The following is a 26,145-nucleotide window of genomic DNA, read 5'->3' as shown; positions in this document are numbered from 1 at the left end:
ACATTAGTTGTTGTAAACTGAATGCGTTAGCTAAAGATGTCACTGATTAGATAACTACAAACAATAACAACTAGAGCCGGCCAAACGAACGGTTTGGCTCGGCCCGATCGGAATTCGGCTTGCATAAAATTCGTGTAACTCAGTTCGTCACGTGCCGGTTCAGAATTCGGCACAAACCGTGTATCCAGACGAGCCGAATACGAACTGGAATATGTTAAACCGGAACCGGAACCGTGTGCCTGGCACGCTCTCTTGCCCGGCTCTAATAACAACTATATTTTGTGTGGTTGCTTTTTAAGCATACTCCATTCGGGGGGGGGGGGGGTTGTATTAAATGTTCCTTGGTTCAGATACATAGCACGCATGTAATGTCTACTCAGTTCAACTAACTTGTGCTCCTCAACCACAAATTATTCATGTCTGCATTATGGAACAAGTTCAGTGTAGCTTCTTCACCCCCCCCCCTCCCCCCTCCCCCCTCCCCCCTCCATACCTATTTATAAACTTTCCCATTAGAACCACCATACTCCAGTGCCACTATCCATACTTTGTTATTTATATATCTTTCCGCGATAATTGTATCCGTTACAATTATAATCCAAACTCATCTCTCTATCGGCAAAATTATAATGTCTGGCGTGGTTGATGAGGCAAGAGCTGATCAACAAGTTTACGACCGCAGAGAAGAAGAAATTGTGCTGTCCAGCTCTGCCGTTGCAGTGTTGCCTACTCTTGGACAAGTACTAAAACAAGTCAGTGAAGACGAAACTCTACTTCATCAGACTGTCGATGTTAGTGATGTGCTCATCACCGAGCCTCCGTCAGTGCCGTTCGTTTTGTCATTTAGTAATCTCACCTACTGCGTCAATGTTTCCCGGAATATTGCGATATCAAATTTGTGTGGAAGTAAAAGCATCGGAACTCTGGAGCCAGGGAGTATGTTTTCGAGAACAAAAACTGTTCTCGATAACATTTCAGGAGAGGCGCGAGACGGCGAGATACTCGCCATACTGGCGCCTCAGGATGCGGAAAATCAACATTGATGGACGCATTGGCGAATAGAATCGCTAAAGGAAGCTTAAAAGGAGCAATTACACTGAACAATGAACAACTTGAATCGCGATTACTCAAAGTCATATCAGCATACGTAATGCAAGACGATTTATTATTTCCAATGCTCACTGTTGAAGAAACTTTAATGTTTGCAGCTGAGTTTCGCCTTCCTCGAACTCTGACAAAATCAAAAAAAATGCTCAGAGTTCAAACTTTAATCGATCAATTAGGTCTCCGCAATGCCGCTAATACAGTCATAGGAGATGAAGGACACCGTGGCGTCTCTGGCGGGGAACGGCGACGAGTATCAATCGGAATCGATATAATTCATGATCCAATCTTACTGTTTCTTGATGAACCGACCTCAGGCCTCGACTCAACCAATGCGTACATGGTTGTCAAGGTGTTACAAAGAATTGCGAAAAGCGGAAGCATTGTGATAATGTCTGTACATCAACCGAGTTACAGAATACTTGGATTACTCGACCAGTTATTGTTTTTGTCTCGAGGTCAAACTGTTTACAGTGGTTCTCCAAAGAATTTACCTCTATATTTTGCGGATTTTGGATTGCCAATGCCTCAAAATGAGGACATGACCGAGTTCGCTCTGGATCGGATCCGTGAATTGGAGGCCACTCCAGGAGGTACTAGAAGCTTGGTTGAATTCAACAGAACATGGCAGGGTACGAAAATTAGTGACCGCGAAGCAAACATCTATCTGAATAGTTCAAGTACGTTACATGGATTATCTCTCAGAGAAGCAATAAGTGCCAGCATTTTACGAGGAAAATTAGTGTCTGGTGCCACAAGTAGTGACATCAGTAGAGCATCAGTATTAGTTCCTAAATTTGCCAATCCAATATGGAAAGAAGTCGCGGTTTTAGCTAAACGCTCAGTTACTAATTCGCGCAGAATGCCTAAGGTGTTTGGTGTTCGTGTTGGTGCTTTAATGACTACTGCATTTATCTTTGCATCACTTTTCTGGAATCTGGATCACACGCCTAAATCCATCCAGGAAAGACTTGGATTCTTTGCATTCGCAATGTACATCACTTTCAACAGTTGTGTAGATGATTTGCCTGTGTTTCTACATGAGCGTTACATATTTATGAGAGAAACTGCTTACAATGCTTATCGACGATCTTCATATGTTGTAGCTCACGCTATTGGTGTATTACCGAGTCTTGTTCTTTTGGCGGCATTGTTTGCTAGTCTTACGTTTTGGGGGGTGGGACTCGACGGTGGACTATCAGGCTTTCTTTACTACTTTCTCATGACGTTGGCATCCTTCTGGGCGGGAAGCTCTTTCGTGACACTTGTATCAGGAATTGTGCCCAGTGTGATTCTCGGTTACATTGTCGTGGTTGCAATTTTAGCATACTTCACATTGTTTGGTGGATTCTACATGACTCGGGAAAGAATTCCTGAGTACTGGATATGGCTACACTACATTTCTCTGATCAAGTATTCGTTTGAAGCAGTATTACAGAATGAGTTTGATAATCGTAACAAGTGTTTTGTTCGAGGAGTAGAGATATTTGATAACTCGCCGCTTGTTGGTTTGCCAAATGCGTTGAAAATGAAGCTGCTAGAGAGCATGAGCAACACTCTGCAACGGCCGATTAATGGAAGTACGTGCTTCACAACTGGACCTGATATATTGAAGCAGCGAGGTGTTACGGAATTGAGCAAGTGGAACTGCTTGCTTGTTACCGTGGCCGGGGCTTTCTCTTTAGAATTTTGTTTTACTTCACTTTGTTACTGGGGAGTAAGAACAAGAGGAGTTGAAATAAATGTATTGGCTTGGCTTTTGTAAAATTAAAGTTTGGATGTATAAAACACTAACAAGATCCAAAAAATCAGACTTCATAATAAAATTTGCAAGACTTACTCTGTTGATTATTTATTGCTATTTAATATACAGAGATAGGGCTGTAAAATGAGCCGATAACGTATTTTCATTTTCTAACAGGATAATTTATGATTCAGCGAATACGAGTTAAATATGATCCACTAACATTAAAATATCATTTTTATTTCAATTATTCAGATAATTATTATTATAAAATAAATATAATACTATAAAAATAAAACCATAAAAACCATTCTTTATAGGAAATTAATTCTTATATAAGATATAAAAAATTAGAAAATACTTATTTACTTACAAATATAATAGGTTGAAAATATATTTTACATATGAGATTGAATCGAATATGAGTCATTGATTATATTTGGATATTCGGGTAGGATCATTTTATAGAAAATAATATGAGACCTAGTTTAAGCAGGTACATGAGTGTTCATATCCAATATCATATTTCATCCGAACTTACTTTTTCAAGATTTAGATCATTAATAAAACAAATATAAGACATATATCATATTTTTGAGTCGGATATAAGCTGATATACAGGATAGTCCGGATCAATTTCAGATAAATAATTTGACTACAAGCTCCCTGTTTACCATGTACAAATCATTTTGACATTTAGTTGCAAGGATGTGATTTTCCCCGGGGTAAACAAAATATCAAGCATAACTCTTTTAGTTCCAAGACAACACATGAGTATATTATTCTAAAAAATGAAATGAGTAGCAGATATGTCAAAATGAGCAGCAGATATGTCAAAATGAGCAGCAAATATGTCAAAAGCAGCTAGATGTTAAATAGAGCAGAATATGGGATCATTAACAGAACAAAACACATAATATAATTAATCAAAATATGTTGCATACACTGTAATTTTAATTGTACCTCAGATAATGTTGTAAAATAGAAATCACGTCGATGTCATAAGAAGAGTATGAAACTCTGCCCAACAAAGGATAAAGGCACAAAAAAACATCAGATACCAAGATAGATAGTTCAGTAGTAAGCAGGTAATAATAAACAACGTTCAATTGCAATTTCTACTTTAATTCTCACTAATTAATCTTATTGAAAGATTTCTAGCAATCTCAACAGAGCATTGTCACATAAAAATGTGCCATACTCGCAATAAAAACAATTAAAACACTAAAATTGTCTCTTAAGTTCAATAAATGAAATGAGATGAACACAATTTCAGAAATGGAAGGAGGGAGCAGTCCTAAATGTTAGGAAAACCGCTTGGCAAAGTCAATAAATGCTCAACTTCACGACAATCACAGCCTTTGACAGATAATCCTAATGAATACCCAAGAACTCTTGCTACAGGAACCGCAACGGCATTACCTACTTGAATGTACCTGTGTCAATTATATACAATTGTTTAAGATTTTTACATAAGAAATTATAGGCTATTTATATGATATACAAGTAAAAACCATTTTAAACTAATTACCTTTCCTTGATAGGACCAAAAAGTTTATAATAATCCGGAAATCCCTGAAGTCTGGCATTCTCACGAATTGTGAGTACTCGGTGTTGGGTGGGATGTATTATTATCTAGCAAATAAATTAATTAATTAGTAGAAAGAATTATAGGTTTGCAAACCGAAGACCAAAGTAAATAATAGGCAACACATAAAACTTAATGGTTGATATGTTTTTTCCATTACTATATTTGTGAGTTATACTGTTAGAAACAAAAGATTTTTAGTTGTATGATTAGTGATCACTAATAAATTATATACTACACAGCACATACCTGATTATGTGGTTCCGCCCTTGTAACTACAGTAGGTACAGTTTCATCCCACCATAATCTCCCAAATGGCCTGTTAAAATTTCAAAATAAAAAATATTGAAAATAACCGTAGAATAAACATGTCCAATTAATAAAGAAAATAAATGAAATAAAAAATCCTTACTTAGTTGAGGTTCCTCGCATAAATGACATGGCATATTCAGGAACCTATGCAATATCAAATAAGATTATTGTTGACCTAATAGAAATATCGGATTTAGAACTAATAGTACTAATAAGGAAATCATACCAAAGGCTTTCCGGACTTCAAAAGTTGACGTTCAACATTTGGATCCCATTCTACTTTATTATCAGCACGAACTCTAACACCTTTTAGATCTCTAAAATTAGCACCCTGAGTTTCACATATGAGTAATAACAGTTAAACTAAATCAAACAGTTTAACAACATTATCATGATATTTAAATCAGTATCAATAGACAAGTCTTTTAACCTTTCTGACAGGTATTTGACAAACACGCTCGTAATCGTCATTATTTAATTTGAGGGGACGATGATCATATAAAATGGAGTTTGATTCTGCCATTGTTGAACCTAGCATCACTGCATATATGATGAAGCAAAGCTGACTTAATAAAACTTATAATGCAAAAACCAAACTAGAACACAAACTACAGAGTTTAGAATGAAATGCATGATTTAAGAACATTATTGTGTACCTTCTTTACTTAATTTAATGAACTTCTGAAACTCAGTTTCGGGCTCAATACCATATGGCATTTCATCACGAGACTCATTATTTTCCACCTGTTGGAAATAGAAAGAGAATTGAAAGAATTTAAAAATAAATAAAACTTACCGCCATGGCAAAATGTAATCACACATAATATACATACTCCTGGAAGATCAGAAATAGCATCCCCCAAGTACAATTTGTCATTCAATTCAGGAGCAGAACCTTCATCATATGTAACAGCATTTGACTACAAGCAATTAAACAAGTGGATTAATATTGAAAATATAATAAATTTGTGGGTAGAGTAAGGGAAAGTAGATATCTAAGTTTACTTCATAATTTTACTCGATAACAAATTTTACTAGAGTATACAAAACAAACCTCCCATTCTAGAGGAGAATGTCCTCTTACAACAACATTGTGAGTAGGTAACGGGTATCGAGGCAACTTCTGCATATTAAAAATACATAATGTAAGTAAATTTGCGTAATCATGATGGAGTAAGTAGGCATTATCATAAAAAAATTGTTACCATTGTATGATATGCACCCCACAAAAACACCCGCATACGAAACTGGGGAAGGCCATACGCTCCTGCAACCATCATACCCAATCGGGCCTGGTAGTTCATCCCGACAAGCCTAGCTAATGCATATCTTCCCAAAAAGCCTTTGGCAAATTTGACAATATCAACTACGTTCTCCATTAAGACATATTTTGGCTTCAAGTGCTCCACTATATTCATGTAAACTAGAAGTTGCTCATTTTTTGGATCATTTAAGGGATTTTCGCTGTTCCTAAATCGATTAAACCCACTAATCCCTTGACACGGAGGACCTCCGCATACGACATCAGCATCACCCTGTTTAATCATCATAACGTATAAACAAATTTAATCTAAACATGACTGATTCTTTGAACATTTCTCTTACTATATAAAAGGGTAATGTGAAGAGACTATAAGATTTTTTTTCTTGTATGTACGCATAGGAAGGCAAAACAGAGAATCATAAAAAATGCCTTAAATGCAAAGGAGGCACACTAAACTGTTGCAGGATATACTCTTTTACTCAACATAATGAATAGAAGAAAGGGAAATATACCAGTTCAGGGATTATATTACAAATGTAAGAGGTATAAAAATTGAAGATTAGGTTACTAGGATGTTAAAACTTTTTACTGCTAATTACGCATTACCCATACATCTAATAGTAGGACAGTTGGTCTGGTCCATGCAATAAAATTGCAGACAGCTACAATGTTAGAAAAACAGATAATAGTATTTTATCTCTTTTAAACTTACAAGTCAGTGGTCTATTAAACTTACAGGCAACGGAAGAATCTTGGAATTAAAACCATCTGTGACAAACTCCTGGAGCTTATCCTTGGCACCACTGGTACATAATGGTACAAAATAATGAACAACAGAGAAGAAAGATACAGGTAAAACTAGAGTACAAAGGGATGTGAGAGTATTACCATAACCCTTCTTCTGGCTCCCAGGTGTCGTCATCCTCCCCATAGCCCTTCCAACGGATCTAAGCAGTTAATATTTAATTAAGTTCAGATTTTTTATTTGTTAAAAGTGCATTATTCTCATGTTATCTGATACATTTTAGAGCATGACTATCCATTACAAACTATAACTATTAGATCAGAGGTTATGCTTGACAAAACATCTTTCACTAACTCGTATTGCTATCCCTATACATGACACCAGTACAATAAAATTACTCTAAGTACTTTGGTATTCATCCATATCCAATAATGTTCTAGTTCTAAAGACAAACTATATTCCACAATGTTCTAGTTCGATGGACAAACAATTTTCTAATTTTTGTAGTTACCTACAATACTCATAATAGCAGCTCTCCACTAAAGATTATACCATCCACAAATCAATCTTGGTAACAATATTAAATGATCTTGCCTAATATCTGCTCAAGCCCAAGACCAGTTCCAATTATAGCCATACTTGCAATTCACAGAGCAGGACATTCCAACAGTTTGTGTCCATGTGGGATTTCATCTATTTAATCAAATATATGACGAACCGGTAATGGCAAAAGCCAAAAAGAATAGCACTACTGAGTACAGTTAACAACATTCTATATTGTTTCCAAAAATGAGCATGAATATTTCATACCTTGAAATACAATCCAGCTTCCTTCTGTCCGTCAGGAATGCCATAGCATATAGATAAAATCTTCTCTACTTCAAAAATTTCCTCATTATCCACTTCTTTTTCCTCATTATCCACTTCTTTTTCCTCATTATCTTCAACACTGTCCTTCATCTCTGGGGGTGAAATTTGTTTATGATGGCTCTTATCTCCGATCAACAAAAACAAGTCACAAAGCCTTTTCCAATGCTTTAGAAGTTCCAAAAACTCGTCAGCTTTCTCATTTCTGACCTGTGAAAATTCCACAACAGTGAGCAAGACAAGTACAGAAAACTGACGACCTAGATAATAAAAATAAAGAAAAGGACATGATACTAAAAATATACCTCGGTCTCTGGATGGTTGTATTTTAAACTTTGGCATGCGTATTGGTTTAGGTCAACAGCCCATTTCTGTTATAAAATGGCTTGGTTAGAAATTAAATACAATAATAATCCATAAAGAAGCAGGTTTTGTTCTTTAAATTGGTGACAACTTAATAACATTAAATTACGACTTACCGTAACAAGTGTGACACCCGACATAGTGGCACCAAGACAGAGTCCCGTGGACATGGCACCACATCCAGAAAATAGGTCAAGCAGCTTCATTTCTACTGGTTTTTTGCTCCCTACATCTTGTTGAATATCATCACTTTCACTTGAGATGGTCGATTTAGATCTATTTTCAACTTCAGTGCCAATTACAGAACAAAAAACCAAGGTTCAACAATCAATTCATAAATATTCTTCCAAGACAACGACAATGGAGGAGATAAAGAAACATAAGCAGTACCTTGTTCTTTGGGTTTCTTACTCCCTTCCTCCAGCTGAATATCATCTAAGACAACTTTAGAGCCATCTGCAAAACCACGAACAAGGTTAGATAATCAGCTTGTAAACATTCTTCTAAAATGACGACAGCAGATGAGTTAGTTAAGCAGTAATCAGTACCTAGTTCTTTGAGTTTCTTATTCCCTACATCCTGCTGGATGTCATTACTCTCGCTAAAGATGTTAAAATAAGATCCATTTTCAACTTCAGTGCCATCTACGAAACGATGAAGTTTCAAAAATCAGTTCATAGGTATTCTTCTAAGAAGACAACATTGGAGAAGTTTAAGTAAGCTATAACAACAATTAGTACTTAGTAGGAAACATTACCATGTTCAGGATTCATAAATGTTGAAAAAGGAACATAGTACATCATGTCATAATAGTAGTCACAATTTGAAACAATAGCATTTCTTGATTCAACATCAGCCTAATACAATAAAAAGAAAATAGAATTCATTATATAAGATATATAATTGTGTGAGAGAGAGAAAAGGAGAGCAAGAGAGTAATTCAAATCATAGAGGACACATTCTCACATTTAGGGGTACTTGAACAATTTTAATCTTCTTGAGAAGACAATCAAGATGGTTGTCATCTTTAATTGTCGACAAGAATACCCGTTTGCTGTCAATTAGGAAATTGCAATCTTTTATGACCTAAAATAAAAATAAAAAACAGAACAATAGATCTGTCAAACTTAAGCAAATATTAATGAAAACAAGACTAGCACAATTTTATAAATTGCTTACTGTATCTTTTGCCTTATAAAACCATTGAGCCGTTATGTAGGGTACCCCATCTTCACCCTCAAACATTTCAACAATCCGACATATATAATTCTCTTCGCCATCAGCGGCCTGAGATTAAGCCCAAAAAATAAAGTATTAGCTTTATAAAACACAAATTGAAGGTTAATAAAAAAATCAGATTATTCGTTTATTCAAATTTAAAGACAATTATAACATAACTATTAACTATTTAATCATTCCAAGAAAAAGTAAAGTTTACCATGACATAAGCATCGTCTCCGAGAGAAAAATCCATATGCCCGTCAACTTTTGCTTTCTTATAATGCCTACGAGCTTGACATTTCTCATCCATGCTGTTTCAAAAAATTGATGAAAACAAGTTTAGTCTATAGTTAAGTAAATCCAATGGTGTATAGCAAACAAAACCCGAATTCTTTATAACTTAGTACAATACAGATACATCAAATACTAGCCTAGATGGTGGGGCAATAACAAATGTGAAAATGTACGAAGATTGAAGAAACAAATGAATATATATACAAGTAAAATGCAGGAAAACGATAGAAAAATACAATTAAGCATTAATATTTTGTTAGTAACTTAAAAGAAATGGGATGAGCATCTTAATTTGCATAGTTAGAAAGCTTTTTTAGTACAGTACAATTGATGCAGGGAGACTTTGAGATAGGAGAATTATGCAATAAAAAGACCAATACTGATGATTGAACCTTCTGCGGTTGGGGAGGCATATACATTTCTATTCAAATCATAACATGTACATTTCTATTGAAATCATAACTTGCCCTTTTATAGGTGTACCGAGAAAATTATAATTACTGGTAAAAGATTTCGTGCAGTAAAAATGTGTTTGAATTGCAATAAGAACAAAGAGAACAACAAAAACTTGGGTGATTAAAATACAAGTGAGATTTAATGTAAATTAAAAGCGGTATTTAGAAAAAAACTAAATATTACAAATGTTAAGCAGCAACTCTGTCCCTGAGTTGAAGTGAAATAGTACCTTCCAGAAGTAGCACCCTTAGTAGTAGTAGCAGCTCCTTTAGTCTATTAATAATAAAAAACACAGCACCAAATTAAATTGATAATAGAGAGGGAGCGAGCGAGAGGGAGGGAGAGAGAGAGAAGGGGGAGGCAGAGGAGGGGGAGGCAGAGAGGGGGGAGAGGAGGGGAGAGAGGGAGAGAGAGAGAGAGAGAGAGACCTGATTGAGATATCGATGAGGCCATAACTTCTTGGCTAGATCAATTTCAATGGGATCGCCAATAAAAACACTATCCTCTCCAGTATTCTTGTTACGCTTTGGTTTCCGAGCGACAACCAAATCTACAGCTTCTGCCAGAACTTGCTCTGCCTCCTCCGCATCGCTCACATTTAAAACAAAATATTCCTCTTCAATTGCCTTCACTTTAGCTCTCTTGCCTCCTGCTTTTAGATCTACTTTATCAGAAGAACCTGCTTTCGACGCATTTCTCTTACCAGCCATAGCGAGAGAGACACAGAGAGAGAGAGAGAGAGATTATTTTAGGGAGAGAGTTTGGGGGAGAAGATAGAAAGGTTATTTTAGGTCGTGGTAATAGTAGGACTCTGTGTGTGTGTATAATGTGGAGAGAGAGGCGGGATGCTATGAGCGGGAATTTAATCCCCTAAAAATTTGGGTTAGATTGGTTTGTTTTTCCCCTTTTTTAAATTTTTTTGATTTCCACATCCGGATTAGTATTAATCAGAATACGAACGTTGCTTAAATTCTTCCCATTCAACTCTAACTAATTTCCATTTCTTGTTACAATCACAAACATTACTACTCAGTTTAAGTTTTGTAATCGAATCAACAGCTGTCACTAAAATATTAATTTTTTTGAATATAAACCAAAAATGGTTTAAATTTATTTTTTTATCGTAGAAGAATAGTTATCCACTTTTTAACCAAAGTCAATCCTTGCGGGTTTTTGTAACAAATTAATATAAAAACAAAATATATATCCATGTGCCATGAACGTTTCTTTTAAATAATTATTACTTTATTATTTTTATTTTATTAATTAAATTTGTCGACAAGAATATATATGCTTGGATATTTTGTTTTAAAATTAATTAATGATTAGTAATTGATCTATTTTTTATATTTTATTTTAAAACAACGAGATAGCACTCGTCGAAAGTAAAATGTTTAATCAGATAGCGGTTATTCGAATTTCATGATGACAAATCCGAAAAGAAAAATCCAAAAAATATTAATAATATTAATTTAGACATGTTTTTATTTGTTTTATTTAAAAATATATTAAAAACCGTCGTGAACAACTTAGTAAATTAGTTAAATGATAAGAATAAAGTAAAGTCCAATTGTTAAGTATAATGCGAGTCTCCCCCTATCTTGATTTTTGAGGATAGGTACACATTTTGAGGATAGGACGATAGGTACACAAATTGTATTCCATCAAATTTTTAAAAGTTGAGAATTTTTAAAATCGTATTGGATATGGCCTTTTTAAAAAATTATGATGAGTCGGATTTACATGAAAAATAAGTGACCTATTTTGGACTACAGGAGCGGACTTGACTTTATCCGGGCCTATTAAATTTCCAAAAAAATGTTTAATTAAAGGCAAACTAAATAATTTAAATGCTAATGTAAGAATTTTACATGGAAACAAAATAATAAATTGTAAATATAAAAAATCTTAATGAATTATAATAGTAAAAACCTCAAGAATTTATGCTAAGTAGCAAACAATATAAATTAGCATGATAACACGTGAAAAACGCGAAAAGCACCAACCATAATTTAATTTTTATAATTGTTCATTTGTGTGTTGCATATAAATTGGTGTTAATGTGAAAATGTTGGTTGATTTAGTGGCGGAGCCGAATAAATACGAGGAAAGGCAAAAATAAGTTGAAAAAAAAATCTCAACTACAAGTAGAAAAGTGCAAAAAAACAATTATAAACAAATATTATATTATAATTATACGTTTACAGAACTCGCGCTCCCTGCGTTTGCGTTTGAAGTACATAATCACTTTGCACGATAATAATTAAAATAACGCAGTATATATTACAATAAATAAAATGTTTTAGTGTTGTCGTCTAAAAATTGTCGATTGTACAAACTTCTCATGCATTAACTTTATATGCAACTTTCAGAAATATTGTTCTTATATGCAACTTTCAGGAAATATTGTTTTAATATAGGTTTCATCATCTTTAATAATCTATCAATATATTCAATTAATGTAGTGTTAATGACCTATTGTATCATTTATTTTTGACATTATATCATTATATAATTGATGTAAAACAATTAACATGGTTTGGTATATAATAGAAGGAGAGTGAAAAATATTTATGAAATATGAAATTTAATAATTATAAATTAGAAAAACATTAAATTTCATGAAAAAATGCAATCAAACAAAAAGAATAAAGGTTAACATTAATAAAATAATTACTACAAGTGAGTTTGCACATAAATAAAAAAAATTATAATAATAGGTATAAAACTAGTAATAAATATTAATGCAGTTTAATTCATACCACATTCAAATAATCATTGTATTCCATTAAATTTTCTTGTTATTTTTTTTTATCTTTTGAAACTCGATAAGACTCGCCGTAGTTTCTACAATATGATGGGTTGAACTCGAGACAATTCACCATCCATCGATATTTTTGGCAACTTGGTCAACAATGAACTCAATAGCACTAACAAATTTATATTATCATGCACTAATTATTCTTGGCGCTTGCCTTCATTTTATTTAATTTTCTCAGGACAATTGTTTTTAATATATTCGTATTTTTAACATCTGTAACAACTTTCAAGAGTGAATTCATTTTTTGCTCATATAACTTTAAAAAGGTTTTTTTGAAGGATGTCGTATTTCTTATAATTTATTTTGATAACTTGATCTTTATTTTTCTCTAACTAAGTTGAGCTTTTCGGGTTTAATTCTAAATGCTTTTAACTATTCACAAATCATTCTTAATAGCCAGTAGTCACGAAAACTGATACTCACTTTTGATTATCCCCTTTAACTTTAAAATTATTGCATCTTATTAAGTGAACTTGGTAGATTGTTCAATATCCTTGTAAATTTGTATATTCTCGAAAACCTCATTGCCTATTGCTTCCAAATCATTGGTCAACAATAACATATTGGAGTAATAATCAGTCGTGTTTTCGCTTTCATTTTAGTATATTAGGAGTGTTATAAATGATTGTCATTTTTGTCAAAAAAAATAATAGGGCTCAGGGCAGAGTATTCGATGGGTTCGGTCAAAAACCGAACCGATCTGAATTTACCGAAAACTGAATAGTTGTTTTTGTTTTGTAGTTGAACCGAACTTACTTATAAAACAAATCGAAAACCAAATCGAAATATTTTGGTTTATTCAATTCGGTTTTTATATATTAAAAACAAATTTTAATTAGAATAAAGTTGTATTCATCTTACAACAGCTTTGAAATTATAAGTAAAAAAATCTAGACTATTTACATGATTAAATAAAAAGAAACAATCACAAAAGACATGTATTATTTATTACTAATTAGAATGAGAAAATAATTTAGAAGATGACTCGATAATACCTAATTAATTACTAGATGAACTGATGAAAAATATTTGATGCTTACAATTGAATCTAGTTCCGAGGTGGGCGGCATAGGTGAAATTCATCCAATATTTAACTGGTGTCTGATAGCTTAAGGTCATAACACATACATATAAAAAAGTATTATAATCCTAATAATATGTTATTATACTTATAGTATCTCCCTCTATATATATATATAGGGAGTTACTCAAATGAGAACCCCAATTAAATTGAGAATTGAGATATAATCTCAGTCATATAATTTGTATCCCTACATTAAATCTCACCCACCGATTTTATATTTTATACTTTATTTTTTATCTTTAATCTCCCTCATCCAACACACTCTCTTCACCCACCCCTACCTCACCAGCCCTCACCGGTCTCCGCCGCCAACTACTGGCCACCACCGTCGCCGGAAAAAGGACCGGATCTACGATCTTCTCTCTCCACCCCTCCCTCCTTTCGCCCCTGCCATCGATCACCATTACACCACATTCAACTCTAGCAACACACCTATATCACCTCCGCCATCATCAACACTTTTCTTCAAATCAAGACGGTATGCTCCAATTAAATCGTTGACGATGCTTAGGACGAAAGAGATTGATGTGCAGAAATCTTGTAGTGATTGAGACGCCATTAAAACTCTGCTCGAGCTCTAAATGAAGGTGATTTGCTGATTTACTGTTCAGATCTGAGGATTCTTGGTGATTCAGTTTGATATTCGGTGATTTTCAGGTTGATTGCAATGATTAATGGTATATGAAAGACATGTGTGATTGTGATGTGGTGGTTGTGATAGTTTGATTTAGTGAATTTTTTATTCTGGTGGTCAGAGCATGGCTGGTTAGAGATGCAGTGGGGTGGTTGTGGTGGTTATTTTTATTTTTTTGTGGTGATTTTTAGTTTTCTGATGGTAATTTTAAGTTTGGCGGTGGTGAATTTATATTTTCGGTGGTGATTTTTTTGTAGTCCGGTGGTGATCTTTGATTTGACGGTGGTGGTTTTATATTTGCCGGTGGTGATTTTCTGGTGATCGCTGGAGGTAGTGGTGGTCACCGGTGGTGGTGGTGGCCGGAAATGGTGGTTGTCGGTGGTTGGAGGTAATGGTGGGTGGTAAGTAGAAAGAAGAAAATGTAAGAGATGATAGTTGGGGAAGATGATAAAATTTAAAATGAATGGTCTAGATTAAAAATATATTTAAATTTTTGTGGTTGAGATTAGATCTTATATCTCACCAAAAAAATATTCTCAATGGAGTAAGACCCTATATATATAATCCAAATTAAAATTTTATGTAAATTTAATTTAGTTTTAAACGAACCGGAATTTTGGAAAATCGAACCAAGCCGATTTTATTTCGGTTGAAGACGAAAAACTAAAATAACCGAAATTAAAAAAAAAACTGAACGAACATAAATTACCTGGTTCAATTTTTCGTTTCGATTTTGCTCACCCCTAGCAGGGCTAGGGGTAGTAGTAGAAATGTTTGGAATGTTTGCCATGTCATGAATTTGCTCGTCCTATTTGTTCCCCTTTCATGGCCTATAAATTGAATGCAAGTGAAATAAGTAAAACACACCAAAAGTAAGTGGATAATTTTCTATTTTTTCCCTTCATTTCTCCCCAATATGCTCCTTTTAATAAATATTGTGTTTTATGTAATACGGGATTATAAATCAATATATCATTTATAAGTACTTTCTCAAACAAGCCCTTAGTCTGAAAATTCAATTTATTTACATAAATATGATAACCATAAATCAATTTATTTAAGTAAGCACTCCACTGAATTTAAAGTGATGGAACTTTAGGCGGTCCAAAAAACGTATGCAATGGAGAAGCTTCATGCAGTACGGAAATCAATATCCAGTTCAGAAATTCATAATAGTCAGGTATTTGATGAGTATCCCTCAGTTTTGACTTGTGAGTTTTGACCAACGCAGACATACATGTTGAACATGAATCGTGACCAAAACATTTTACTAGTAGTTTTTTAGAGACTTTATATCCTCTTAATACTTATTTGATCATGTGGATTAAATTCATAATTATTCAATATATGATTTACTTTTAAAATAAAATAGCATAATAACTCGTGCAAAGTACGTGGCACATTTGATTTCATGCATTTACATTTTATATTATGATAATTGATTCATTTTTCACTATAATTTCTACATGTTGATTGATTTAAATGTTATTAGTTGGCGATAGTTCCCTTCGACCCCAGAGTATGAAATAGAATTTAGCAAAATATTACACATTTGAATTTCCAAAATATTAAATGACTTTTATTGTAATAAATGGATTGTCATTTTTTATTTTCTTTATACGAGATTATAATAAAATATGAAAATTCTTGCAAAGCACAAGGTGTTATGCATTCTAATTCTTGTAATTTATCATTTATATATATTACAAGAAGATATCGATATTGTTAATATAAGGTAAAAATGCTTATTTTCATTTCGATTATAATATAAAAGTTGTTGATTATGTTTGCATCTCATCATTTAAGTTCATACATGTCGTCTAAAATAATATTAATTATATTTTCTATTTATTTATTTCAGATGCACCGTATAATTTATAAAAACTTATAATGTCCACACATTCTTTTATTTGTTTATTAAAAGTAAAATTAAGTTTAGTTGTTTACTTATAGGTAATGTTAGATATTGAGTGCAACACATATGAAGGTGAATGTGTTTTCTTGATTTTTAGACTTTTTTCAAAATGTTTAGAGATATTATGTTTAACATAATTAATAAAGCATGTACAACAAACACAGTATTTTTAAAACTCACTTAACTTTATATTAAAATTAAATATGTCTTGCTACAAATTTCTGGATTTTTTGTAAGTAAAAAACTCACCTTCTGTCTTAAGAGAGTACAAGAAAATTAAAGAACCAGTATTTACTTTATAGATTAGTAAACAAGGATTTACACAACATGCAATAAGATGTATTAAACCCTACTTTAAGTTATCCTTAATCTTTTTCATTTTTGGCTTAGTGAATTCTTACAAATCTTGTAGGTCCGCGACCTTCCTTTGTCAGTTAATCTTAATCATTGATCTTGCACTCTTCAAACTGTTTTTGTAGAATTTTCAATCTAGGTGATTAGATCGTTTGTTGATTGATAATCTTGAATCTTTAACTTGTCTTCATTCTGTACTTGAGATTAATATCGAGACCTTCGGTTTGTTGTATAGAGAACTGATATCTCGATAAGTATAATGGCTTATAGAGATCTCTGAGTTCTCTATAAGTATTTTGACTTGTCGATATTTCCGAGTTCTCTATAAGTGAATTTGGCTTGTTGAGGTCTATGAGTTATCTATAAGTGTCTTTGACTTGTCGAGATCTCTGAGTTCTCTATAAATGAACCTGGCTTGTCGAGGTCTCCAAATCTCTGCATGTAGAAATGATTTGTCGATATCTCTGAGATCTCTATATGCATTTTGACTTGTCGATATCTCTGAGATCTCTAATGAGAGATTGACTCTAATGAGATATTGGCTTGTCGATATCTCCAATCTTCACATCTTCATTTGACTTGTCGATATCTCTGAGATGTCTCTATAAGCCAATTTGGACTTATCGATAAGTCATTTTGGAGTTCTCGAATGACTTCTCTATACGATTTGATCCGTGACTTGTAGATACCTTAACTTAGAACATTTTTTTCTAAAACAGATTTATTCAACTCCAACTTTTTCACCTTTCCTCTAAGGCATGATCTTGTTGATCTTCTTTCAGAGTTTATTCTTAGGTCCGAGACTGTTCACAGAAAAATACTTCAGTCTGATCTTTAACATTATTACAAACTCAAGTAATACAATACAAAATACAGATTTAGACTATCATACAACTAAATCTCAGGGTTGTCAGTATGACTTAGTGTTGTCATAATACAAGCATGTCTTGCACAACAGGTAAGATTTGCAAAGTAAGTATTTTTTATACCCAGTTTATCGCAAGAATTGAGATTATAAGTTTTAATGAAATATCTTCATGACAATCTTGTATACTCGTTGAAGACATCTATTATGATGGTTATAGTAGATGTGAATATAATTTCGGCTTGATGATCTTTTGAGCCTTAAAGTATATTACGTTATACCCATCAATCCCAAATATTTGAACTCGTATCTTTTAACACCCAAGGTATAAAATTTCGTACCCTTTATCCCCTTTCACTGATACCGGTATAAATTGTAGGGGTAAAAAAAAAATATTCTCTCTAAGTTGTATTCTTTAAGGTTAAAAGTTACGTTTCTTATACCTTGATGGTTTAAAAGTCCATTTCGTATATCTTGAGAGTTAAAAAGTACACCATAATATACTTTATGGGTTAGTAGATATAATAAATATGTAAGAAATCAACTTTTTCACTCTCAAGTTATGAAAAATGTACCTTTTGACCCATAACGGTACAACTCGGAGGGTAAATATCTTTTTTGGCCCTCCGATTTATACTGGTAACGGTAAAAAAAGTTAAAGGGTATGAAATCTCATACCTTGGGGGTTAAAGCGATAAATGTGTAATTTATTAAATGTTTAAAATCTCATGTTAAATAGATAAATAGATGTAGTTGATAATTTTATAAAATAATATCAAAGTTTGTGTTGTTGTAATGGTTGTAAAATTTAACATAGTCTTTCCTTTTTCACGAGGTTGTGGGTTCGATTCCACTGAAAAATATAAGTAATATTTTTTTGAGTAAATTATATATTGCTGGTCGTAATTTACACCAACATTCAAGATAGTGACTAACATTTTTAATTCTCAAAATAGTGGCCAACTTTTCTTTCCGTTTCTTAAAAAAATGGTCGCCGTCAACTCCCATTAAATTTTCGCCGTCAACTCAAATATTTAAAGCGTAAATTACATAATAGTAGTCATACTTTACACTTATTTTTAAAATAGTGGCTATACTTTTAAATGTTCAAAATAATGACATATTGTGGGAAGAGTTTTAAAGAGTTCATCCAGATTGATCATAATACTAGGCGTTGATTAACAAATCAGTATCACTTTGGTTATATATTTTTTCAGTAGGTGGATGCTCTTCTCCATATTTCTGCTAAATTTTTTATTTGTGTTCTTGTCTGAAGGTTGAAAAAACATGAAAGTCGGGCACTTGATTGAATTAGAAAAAGTGAAAAAACTGATGAGTATTTGAGTTGTGTTTGTATTTATTTGTTTAGCGATATCATATGTTTTTAGTGACAATAAAAGTGTGAGTCCGGATAGCAATTTGTCAAAACCAGTCTTTTAAAGGGTGAAAAAAAATTCAACAATTTATTAAAGTTAACCACTATTTTGAAAATAAGTGTGAAGAACGGTCACCATTCTGTAATTTACGTTTTAAATTTATTATTTAACGGTGAATGCTTAACGGGAGTTGACGACAACTATTTTTTTAAAGCCGGAAAGAAAAATTGGTCATTGTTTTGAGAATTTGAAAATTTTACCAATCGATGTAAAATGCGGCCACTACTCTGTAATTTACTCTATTTTTTTGAACTTAATATGCTTGAAAGGGTATATAAATAATTTACTAAAAAGGTAAAAAATCTTGTTCACCTATAATATGTATAAATATAATAGATAAATAGATAGACCGACAAAATTAATACCTAATTAACATATATTTATTTGCCAATATAATGTAAATTACATAAATGATTATGCAACATTACAAACCTCGTATCTATATAACGAATTGATTGAAAAATACAGCAAGCCTCTTGATTGATATCCAGGCTACCTCATTTCAGTTTTCACCATATCAGAGAAAACCTTACTCATTGATACACCATCAATATCACTTCCAACACTATACTGCATAGACAATACACTGTCTTCAAAGTGACTGTTTGAAGGCTGGTTGTTCAGCCTAGGTCTTACAGAAATACCTTGAAGTTGTAATGCACATTCCAGTTTCCATAGTATTTCTCCCATCGTTGGTCGATCAACGCCTCGCTCAGCCAAACATTTCTCAGCTATCTCTCCATAGTTTTCCAGAGACTCGGGTTTTATTTCCTCTGCAAGATAAGGATCTACTAGCTTTTCAAGCTTCCCTTGTGACAGCCATTTACCTGCCCATTCAACTAAATTCACTGTTTCTCTTGGCTGTGACGGATCAATAACAGCCCTCCCCGAGAGAATTTCAAGCATTACAACTCCAAAAGAGTAAACATCTGATTTCTCGGTTAGTTGCTGTCGTATCAAATACTCTGGATCAAGGTACCCAAAACTTCCTTTCACTGCAGTGCTAACATGAGTATGATCCATCTCAGGACCATTCTTCGAAAGCCCAAAATCGGCAACTTTGGCCATGAGATTCTCATCAAGTAGTATATTTGCAGACTTGACATCACGATGGATGATTGCTTTTGTGGAACCTGTGTGAAGATAGTGTAGTCCTTTGGCAGAACCTATGCAAATCTCAAGCCTCTGTCTCCAGTTCAATTTAGGAAGATCAGAGCCATACAGATGATTCTTGAGTGTCCCATTATCCATGTACTCATAAATAATGATCATCTCATTTTGTTCATCACAGTATCCGATCAAAGACACCAAATGACGGTGACGAAATTGAGACAACATCTCAATTTCTGTCTCGAATTCTGCAAATCCTTGTTGAGATTCTGGAACGCCTCTCTTCACCGCAACCTTAGTCTCATCCCTTAAAACTCCCTTATAAACCTTACCAAAGCCTCCAATACCTATAATTAGAGCATCATTAAAATTCTCGGTAGCCTCTTTAATTACAGCCAAAGGAAAGCTATAACCAAAATTTGAACTGGAAATGGTGACAGTCCCATCAGTAGATTTACGCCCCTTGTTCCCAAATTTATCCTGTGTCGAGTTATTCAAATGAGCTAGTTTTCTTCTTCTCCAAATCATGAAGAAAACTAATGCCAAAACCACAGCAACGAATGTCACCACAATAGCAGATCCTAATATCATCCAACTCTTGATTATAGAGTTTGAAGTTGAGGACTGTTCTCTGGTTTCACCAAGATCAAGATTTCCCTGAGAATCACTTATTTTCATGATCTCTATCCCATTGAGGATACCATTTGGGTAAGCATTGTATGCCTCCGATGGTCCAATACTAATGCTCAGATTACGATTATTCCTTGATCTTGAGATGAAATCAATGTAGTAAGGGGAGCGGAGCATGTTCGATGTTTGCTTACTAAGATCAAGATCTCGAACTACTGATAACGAGTATATATAGACATTAAAGAACATGTTTTTTGGCTCAAGGCTTACTATATCACAGAAGTGAAACCGGACAAAATAACTGAAACCAGGATCAACGTCAAATGACCAGGTCATGTTGGTAAAAGTGTTTGGATCAGAATCCGTGTCCAACTTTGTTGCAGTGCCATAGACAGAGGCAGGAGCAATATCCTTAGTTGGAAATCCTGTGTAATTTACAGATGTAATATTATCTACGAACCTGACAAGATTGCCATGTTTCAAATAGCTAAAATCAGAATCCCAGTGTCTCCACAAAGAGTCATTTTCAGGGTTTACTACCAGTTTTCCCATATTCACCCTAGCAACTTTCTCTAGTGCATGCTTCCATAAATTATTTTGTTCTCCAGAAGGATTAAAGGTTTTGGCGCTATCAGGAATAAGCCCATCTGGGATTGAAATAACTTCCAAAGCATTCAAGAATGCAAATGAATCCTTATAAGGAATGAAGTTAAGAACAAGACTATCTGAAGTTATGTTCAATACGTACTCCTTGACTACGGGGACACGTGGTGGTTGAAAATCTCTAAGAAGGGTAAAACTTTGGGCACTAACAGAGAATCTAGCTGTGCTTAGATTGCGCGATTCATGATTAAAAGGATAAAAGTATAGGCGAATGAAATGCCCTCCTTGTTTCTTGATTGGAAAAGTGTAGTTGGAGATTCCACCGAAAACTCTAGCAGTTTGATACAAGGCTAAATCAGTGGTAGATGAAATAGGCTTTGAAGTTGTATTAACAAAGAGTGTTTGCAGGGTTAAGAGAGTAACAAGACTGGAATTATCAGCCATGAACACTCGAGTCCCTATGGAGGTATTCTTAGAGGAACCACAGTCTATAAGATAATTATCTACAGGATTGAATTGTAATGAAGAACATATCAAACACATGATGAACAATATCCATATTGGCAGCATACCCATGATAAAAGTTGCTTAAACAACACTAGGAGAACAAGATACAAATTTTAAGTACAACTTAATTTAGCTTTTGTGATCAGTCCATGCAATTACCCTAATATAGAAGAAAATCAAGAACATTAACAAACTATAAACAAAGGTGTCACCTTTAATACCAGCCGAGAATCAGTATAGATAAACAACCAAAATTCCCCCAGCTAAGCAAAATCAAGAAATTTGAAGATGTGTTTTTTTTTGTGTGAATAAAGAATGGCTTACCAGAGAGCTTTCTATTATTTAAAGTGGGTACTTTACTTTTATAAAATACTCGTGGAGTCGTGGTTCTTTAAGCTTGATAGTTGATAGTTGATACACACTGTCAGATATGTTTTTATGTGAAGAAAATCATCAAGCCTAGAAAAAGACACAAACAGAAGTGATCTAATCTAATAAACTAAAGTTCAGTCAATGGTCTTACAAGAACACATATACGGGTCACACTGCGTTAATTATAAATTTTGATTCTATTTACGAACCAAAAAGTAAATTAATAGTACTATAATACGAGAATAAGATCATGAGGTTAATCTTATGATAATTTTTATAAGATCATAAAAAACACATGGAAAAATATAAATCTAGATTTTTATTAGAAAATATTTATTTACCATTTTTTATCTTATATTAAAATTAGGAACATACATAATTATGTGTCAAATATATTATACACAATATAATCAAAAAGTTTTTCGGGATCTACTTCAGGTGCCTTATTCTCATTATATAGTATAGATAAGATTTTGCCCAAGGCAACAAAAGATCATGGCCAACAAAATGTTGGTGAAATAGTTAAGTTCTTGTATTTCGTGTGAGATGTCAGACTTATAAGTTCAACTCTTTGCAGTCTACATATGCGTGTACAATCGATTAGATAAAAAGAACAAAATCAAGAATGAGGAAAACAGCTGGGCAAGAGCAGGAGAGGAGTAGGGCTCACCATTTTACCAACAAACATTTGCAATGGTTGTTTAAGATGAAAAGTGATAATGTATTAGCACTCAGCCTCCCAATGTTTGTAGAGAGAAGTTTCCTAGTGGGTGCCCTGCCTCCTGTTGTTTCAAAGTCATCAGTGGTAGTATAGTTGTTATGATAAGGTTGCCTAACACGCGGTTTCAACTAACAAACATATTACGTGAGTTGTGTTTCTTTTTTGGATTTTGGTTCACATTCAACTTGAACTTCACTAAGTTTTAAATTTCCCCATTCTCATCACCGGAAAATAATTGCGATACTTTTTACCCAACAAATCTACTCCCGTATCATATGTTGTTTATGGCTACCTGTCATCCATTTCTTTTCAAAGGTAATTAAATATGATCGTACTTGGGCGGCGGAACCAAGATTTCAAAATGTATTATATTTTTTACAGATTTCTTTTAAGGTTATGATTAAACGGAATCAAAATTTTAAAAAGACCTTATATATCAAAATGTCCGTTGGGATTTAATCCTTTTTTTCTACTAACTTGAATAATTCCCAGCGGGAAGAAGAAATGAAGAATTGAGTGAGGTGATAATTTGGCAACATATTTGTTTTTGCGTATTGGCAACATACGTATGTTTTTAAAGGTACTTGCAATGAGGCAAACTGAACTTTAGACAGTGAACGCATGGGCCGCATGGCATGGGCATGTCCAACTAGTTCAAAGTTGGAACCCAGTTCTCGAACCGGTCTTAGGCACTTAGCCCAATGTGAAACTAGAGTTATATCTTGACAAAATTAAAGCCCACATCGCATGTCACGGGTCAAAGTGTATATTTTATTTTAATATTTATAATATATAATAACCTTTATTCCAACCTAGTAGTTCAAATTGAGGCCGAGCTAAACAAGTCGAGACTCGTTTACTCATATAAACTTATTTTGATGTTCAAGATCATTTTTTTTAAGAAAACGAATCAAATCGAGTTCACTAAAATTAGACGATCCCAAATTGTGTTCACAACTAATTCTGTTCATTTACGGTCCAACAAGCATGATTCTAAAACTCAGTGAAATTTCTTGATTAATCACTAAATCAATTGCGGTAAGGTGTTTAGCCAATTTGACTTTTATAATATAATTGATCGTTACATATATTTCTTAAACTAATATATGAAGTTTAATTAAGTAAATACTATTATTTTGAAAAAAAAATAAAAAATAATTATACATCTTAAATACGGTTGAACCTCGATTAAGTAATAATCATTAAAATAATAATCTCGTTAAAATAATATTTTTTTCCGGTTCTAACATAATGCACACAATGTTTTTTTAGTTCCGATAAATAACAAATTTACTAAGTTAATATTTTTTCTCTGTTACAACCTTATTTATTTAGAAACATTTAAGTGTAGATACAATTAATGTTTTAATTAATAACTGATTATTATCCAAGTGCAAGACGCTTGCTAATTTGTCTTTCTTTTATAATAGCGACTATTGCTTAAATACGAAAAAAGATCCCAAATGTCACTATTTGGGGTTAAATGACTCTCAATGTTATTTTTTAAATTGTTGGTCATAAATATCACTTCAAAACAGAGGCGCGTTCCGTTTTGAAAAATATGTTAAAAACACAATTGCATCTCCTGTTTAACATTTTTTTAATTTTTTAAAGAGAGAAAAGCAAGTTGAAGTTGTGTTATTTCTTTACTTTTTTTGTTGAAAACACAAAACGTAACTTAGAATCTTGTTTTGAGGTGCTAAAGATCGGTTGAGGTTTCGTTTTTTTCCCAAAAACTAAAAACGCTATGTAAGATCATGTTTTGGCAAAAAAAAAACAAAAACGCAAAACCAATTTGCGTTAATTTCAAAAACTAACTTTCAGGTTGCGTTTTGCCCGACCTTAATATTAATTGAAATTGAGTTTTAGTTGTTCTTTTTTTAAAAAAAAAAACTGAACACGTAACTCCGTTTTTTATTAAAAAAGAAAAACATAACACAAAATTCCGTTTTGGAATGATATTTGAGATCATTTTTTGGTAAAGTGAATTTGATGGCCTTTTTAGAACAAAGATCCAGATTGTCACTATTTGAGTTAATAATGCCCAAATTGTCACTTCATGGGAGAAAGACCCAAAATGTCACCTCATAACGTCATCTAATGTTCCGTTTTTTAATACATACAAAATGGAACATCGTCTTCCGTTTAGCCTCTAATTTTTTTTGGTATTGTAACTTCAAGTCACGTTTTGTATTTTATTTATTTTCTGTTTTGTTTTCTTATTTTAAACTTGTTTTGATGTATTATTTAGGGTTCCGGAAACATTATTTAATGTTACGTTTTTCGATATTTATATTTACTTAATATTTTTAGAATTTATAAATGATACCATAATTTAACAATTTTTAACATTTAGGGTTCACAATTCCCTTTTGTGGTTTATAAACATTTAAAAAGAAATTAATAAATATTACACCGATTTAGGGTTTAGGATTTAGGGTTTAGGGCAACCTAAACCCTAATTTAATCTTCCTAAACCCTAGGAACTGGAAATATTACTTTTAAATTAAATAATTATAAAATTAACAATTTTTAACATTCAGGGTTCACCAATTACCTTTTGGGTTTTAGAAACATTTAAAAAGAAATTAATAAATGTTACACCGATTTAGAATTTAGGATTTAGGGTGTAGGGCCTTTAGATCCTAAACCCTAGAATCTAAACCGTAATTTAATCTAGTGTTTAGGGTCTTTAGGCCCTAAACTCTAGGAACCATAAATATTAATTTTAAATTAAATAATTATAAAATTTAAGGATGTAACTCAATTTAATATATTTTAATATTTTAGTGTTCAACAATCCCATTTTGGGTTTTAGAAAATAATTTAAAATATTTTTTATTAATTTATCATTTAATAATTTACAAGATATAGTGTTTTGTTTTTTTTTAAAAAAAGAAGGTAAAAACGTTATTTTATGTGACATTTTGCTACAAAATACTGCTTTATCTAATGTTTTGCCCCTATAAAAAATCAAATTGCGAAAACGGTACACGAAATTCCATTTTCTCATATATAATAAAAATTAAAGTACTAAAATGACAGACGAAATTCCGTTTTACTTTAAAGAAAAAAAATCAAAACAAAATACGTTATTCTATTAAAAAATCATATATAGGGCCAATTTTTCAAAAA

At 32.9% G+C, this 26,145-nt stretch overlaps 2 protein-coding genes and 1 pseudogene across 2 annotated transcripts; 1 reads left to right on the top strand and 2 right to left on the bottom strand.

The window, feature by feature from the left end:
- Positions 1-509: 509 nt before the first annotated feature.
- LOC141696746 (ABC transporter G family member 6-like) lies at positions 510-2,930 on the top strand (annotated as a pseudogene).
- A 971-nt stretch (positions 2,931-3,901) lies between these two features.
- LOC141697657 (DNA (cytosine-5)-methyltransferase CMT3-like) lies at positions 3,902-10,792 on the bottom strand. Its single transcript, XM_074502149.1, has 23 exons — positions 10,387-10,792; positions 10,188-10,231; positions 9,426-9,519; positions 9,167-9,274; positions 8,954-9,073; positions 8,745-8,844; positions 8,536-8,631; positions 8,378-8,443; positions 8,104-8,273; positions 7,930-7,995; positions 7,568-7,834; positions 6,901-6,959; positions 6,749-6,815; positions 5,954-6,283; positions 5,803-5,871; positions 5,582-5,668; positions 5,405-5,492; positions 5,179-5,288; positions 4,975-5,079; positions 4,849-4,892; positions 4,686-4,755; positions 4,380-4,483; positions 3,902-4,284 (listed from the first exon to the last, which is right to left on the bottom strand). The coding sequence occupies exons 1-23, from the start codon at positions 10,666-10,668 to the stop codon at positions 4,146-4,148; spliced, it is 2,685 nt and encodes an 894-aa protein (XP_074358250.1). The 5' UTR covers positions 10,669-10,792; the 3' UTR covers positions 3,902-4,145.
- An 8,620-nt stretch (positions 10,793-19,412) lies between these two features.
- Positions 19,413-22,372, bottom strand: LOC141697101 (putative receptor-like protein kinase At5g59700). The gene has a single exon (XM_074501318.1). The coding sequence runs from the start codon at positions 21,984-21,986 to the stop codon at positions 19,560-19,562; it is 2,427 nt and encodes an 808-aa protein (XP_074357419.1). The 5' UTR covers positions 21,987-22,372; the 3' UTR covers positions 19,413-19,559.
- Positions 22,373-26,145: the final 3,773 nt, after the last annotated feature.

This window comes from Apium graveolens, chromosome 11 (genome assembly GCF_009905375.1).
Source record: "Apium graveolens cultivar Ventura chromosome 11, ASM990537v1, whole genome shotgun sequence".
Taxonomy (NCBI): Eukaryota; Viridiplantae; Streptophyta; class Magnoliopsida; order Apiales; family Apiaceae; genus Apium; species Apium graveolens.
Note: the sequence above shows the minus strand (reverse complement) of the source record. Positions and strands in the feature narration are given on the sequence as shown.

Excerpts from the sequence above, each read along its gene's own strand:
- LOC141697657 (XM_074502149.1), bottom strand. The coding sequence starts at position 10,668 with ATGGCTGGTAAGAGAAATGCGTCGAAAGCAGGTTCTTCTGATAAAGTA. Across the intron at positions 8,632-8,744 it reads ATTTATGAATCCTGAACATG|ATGGCACTGAAGTTGAAAAT; the intron begins GTAATGTTTCCT and ends ATCGTTTCGTAG. Across the intron at positions 6,284-6,748 it reads CCAAGATTCTTCCGTTGCCT|GGTGATGCTGATGTCGTATG; the intron begins GTAAGTTTAATA and ends ATGATTAAACAG.
- LOC141697101 (XM_074501318.1), bottom strand. The coding sequence starts at position 21,986 with ATGGGTATGCTGCCAATATGGATATTGTTCATCATGTGTTTGATATGT.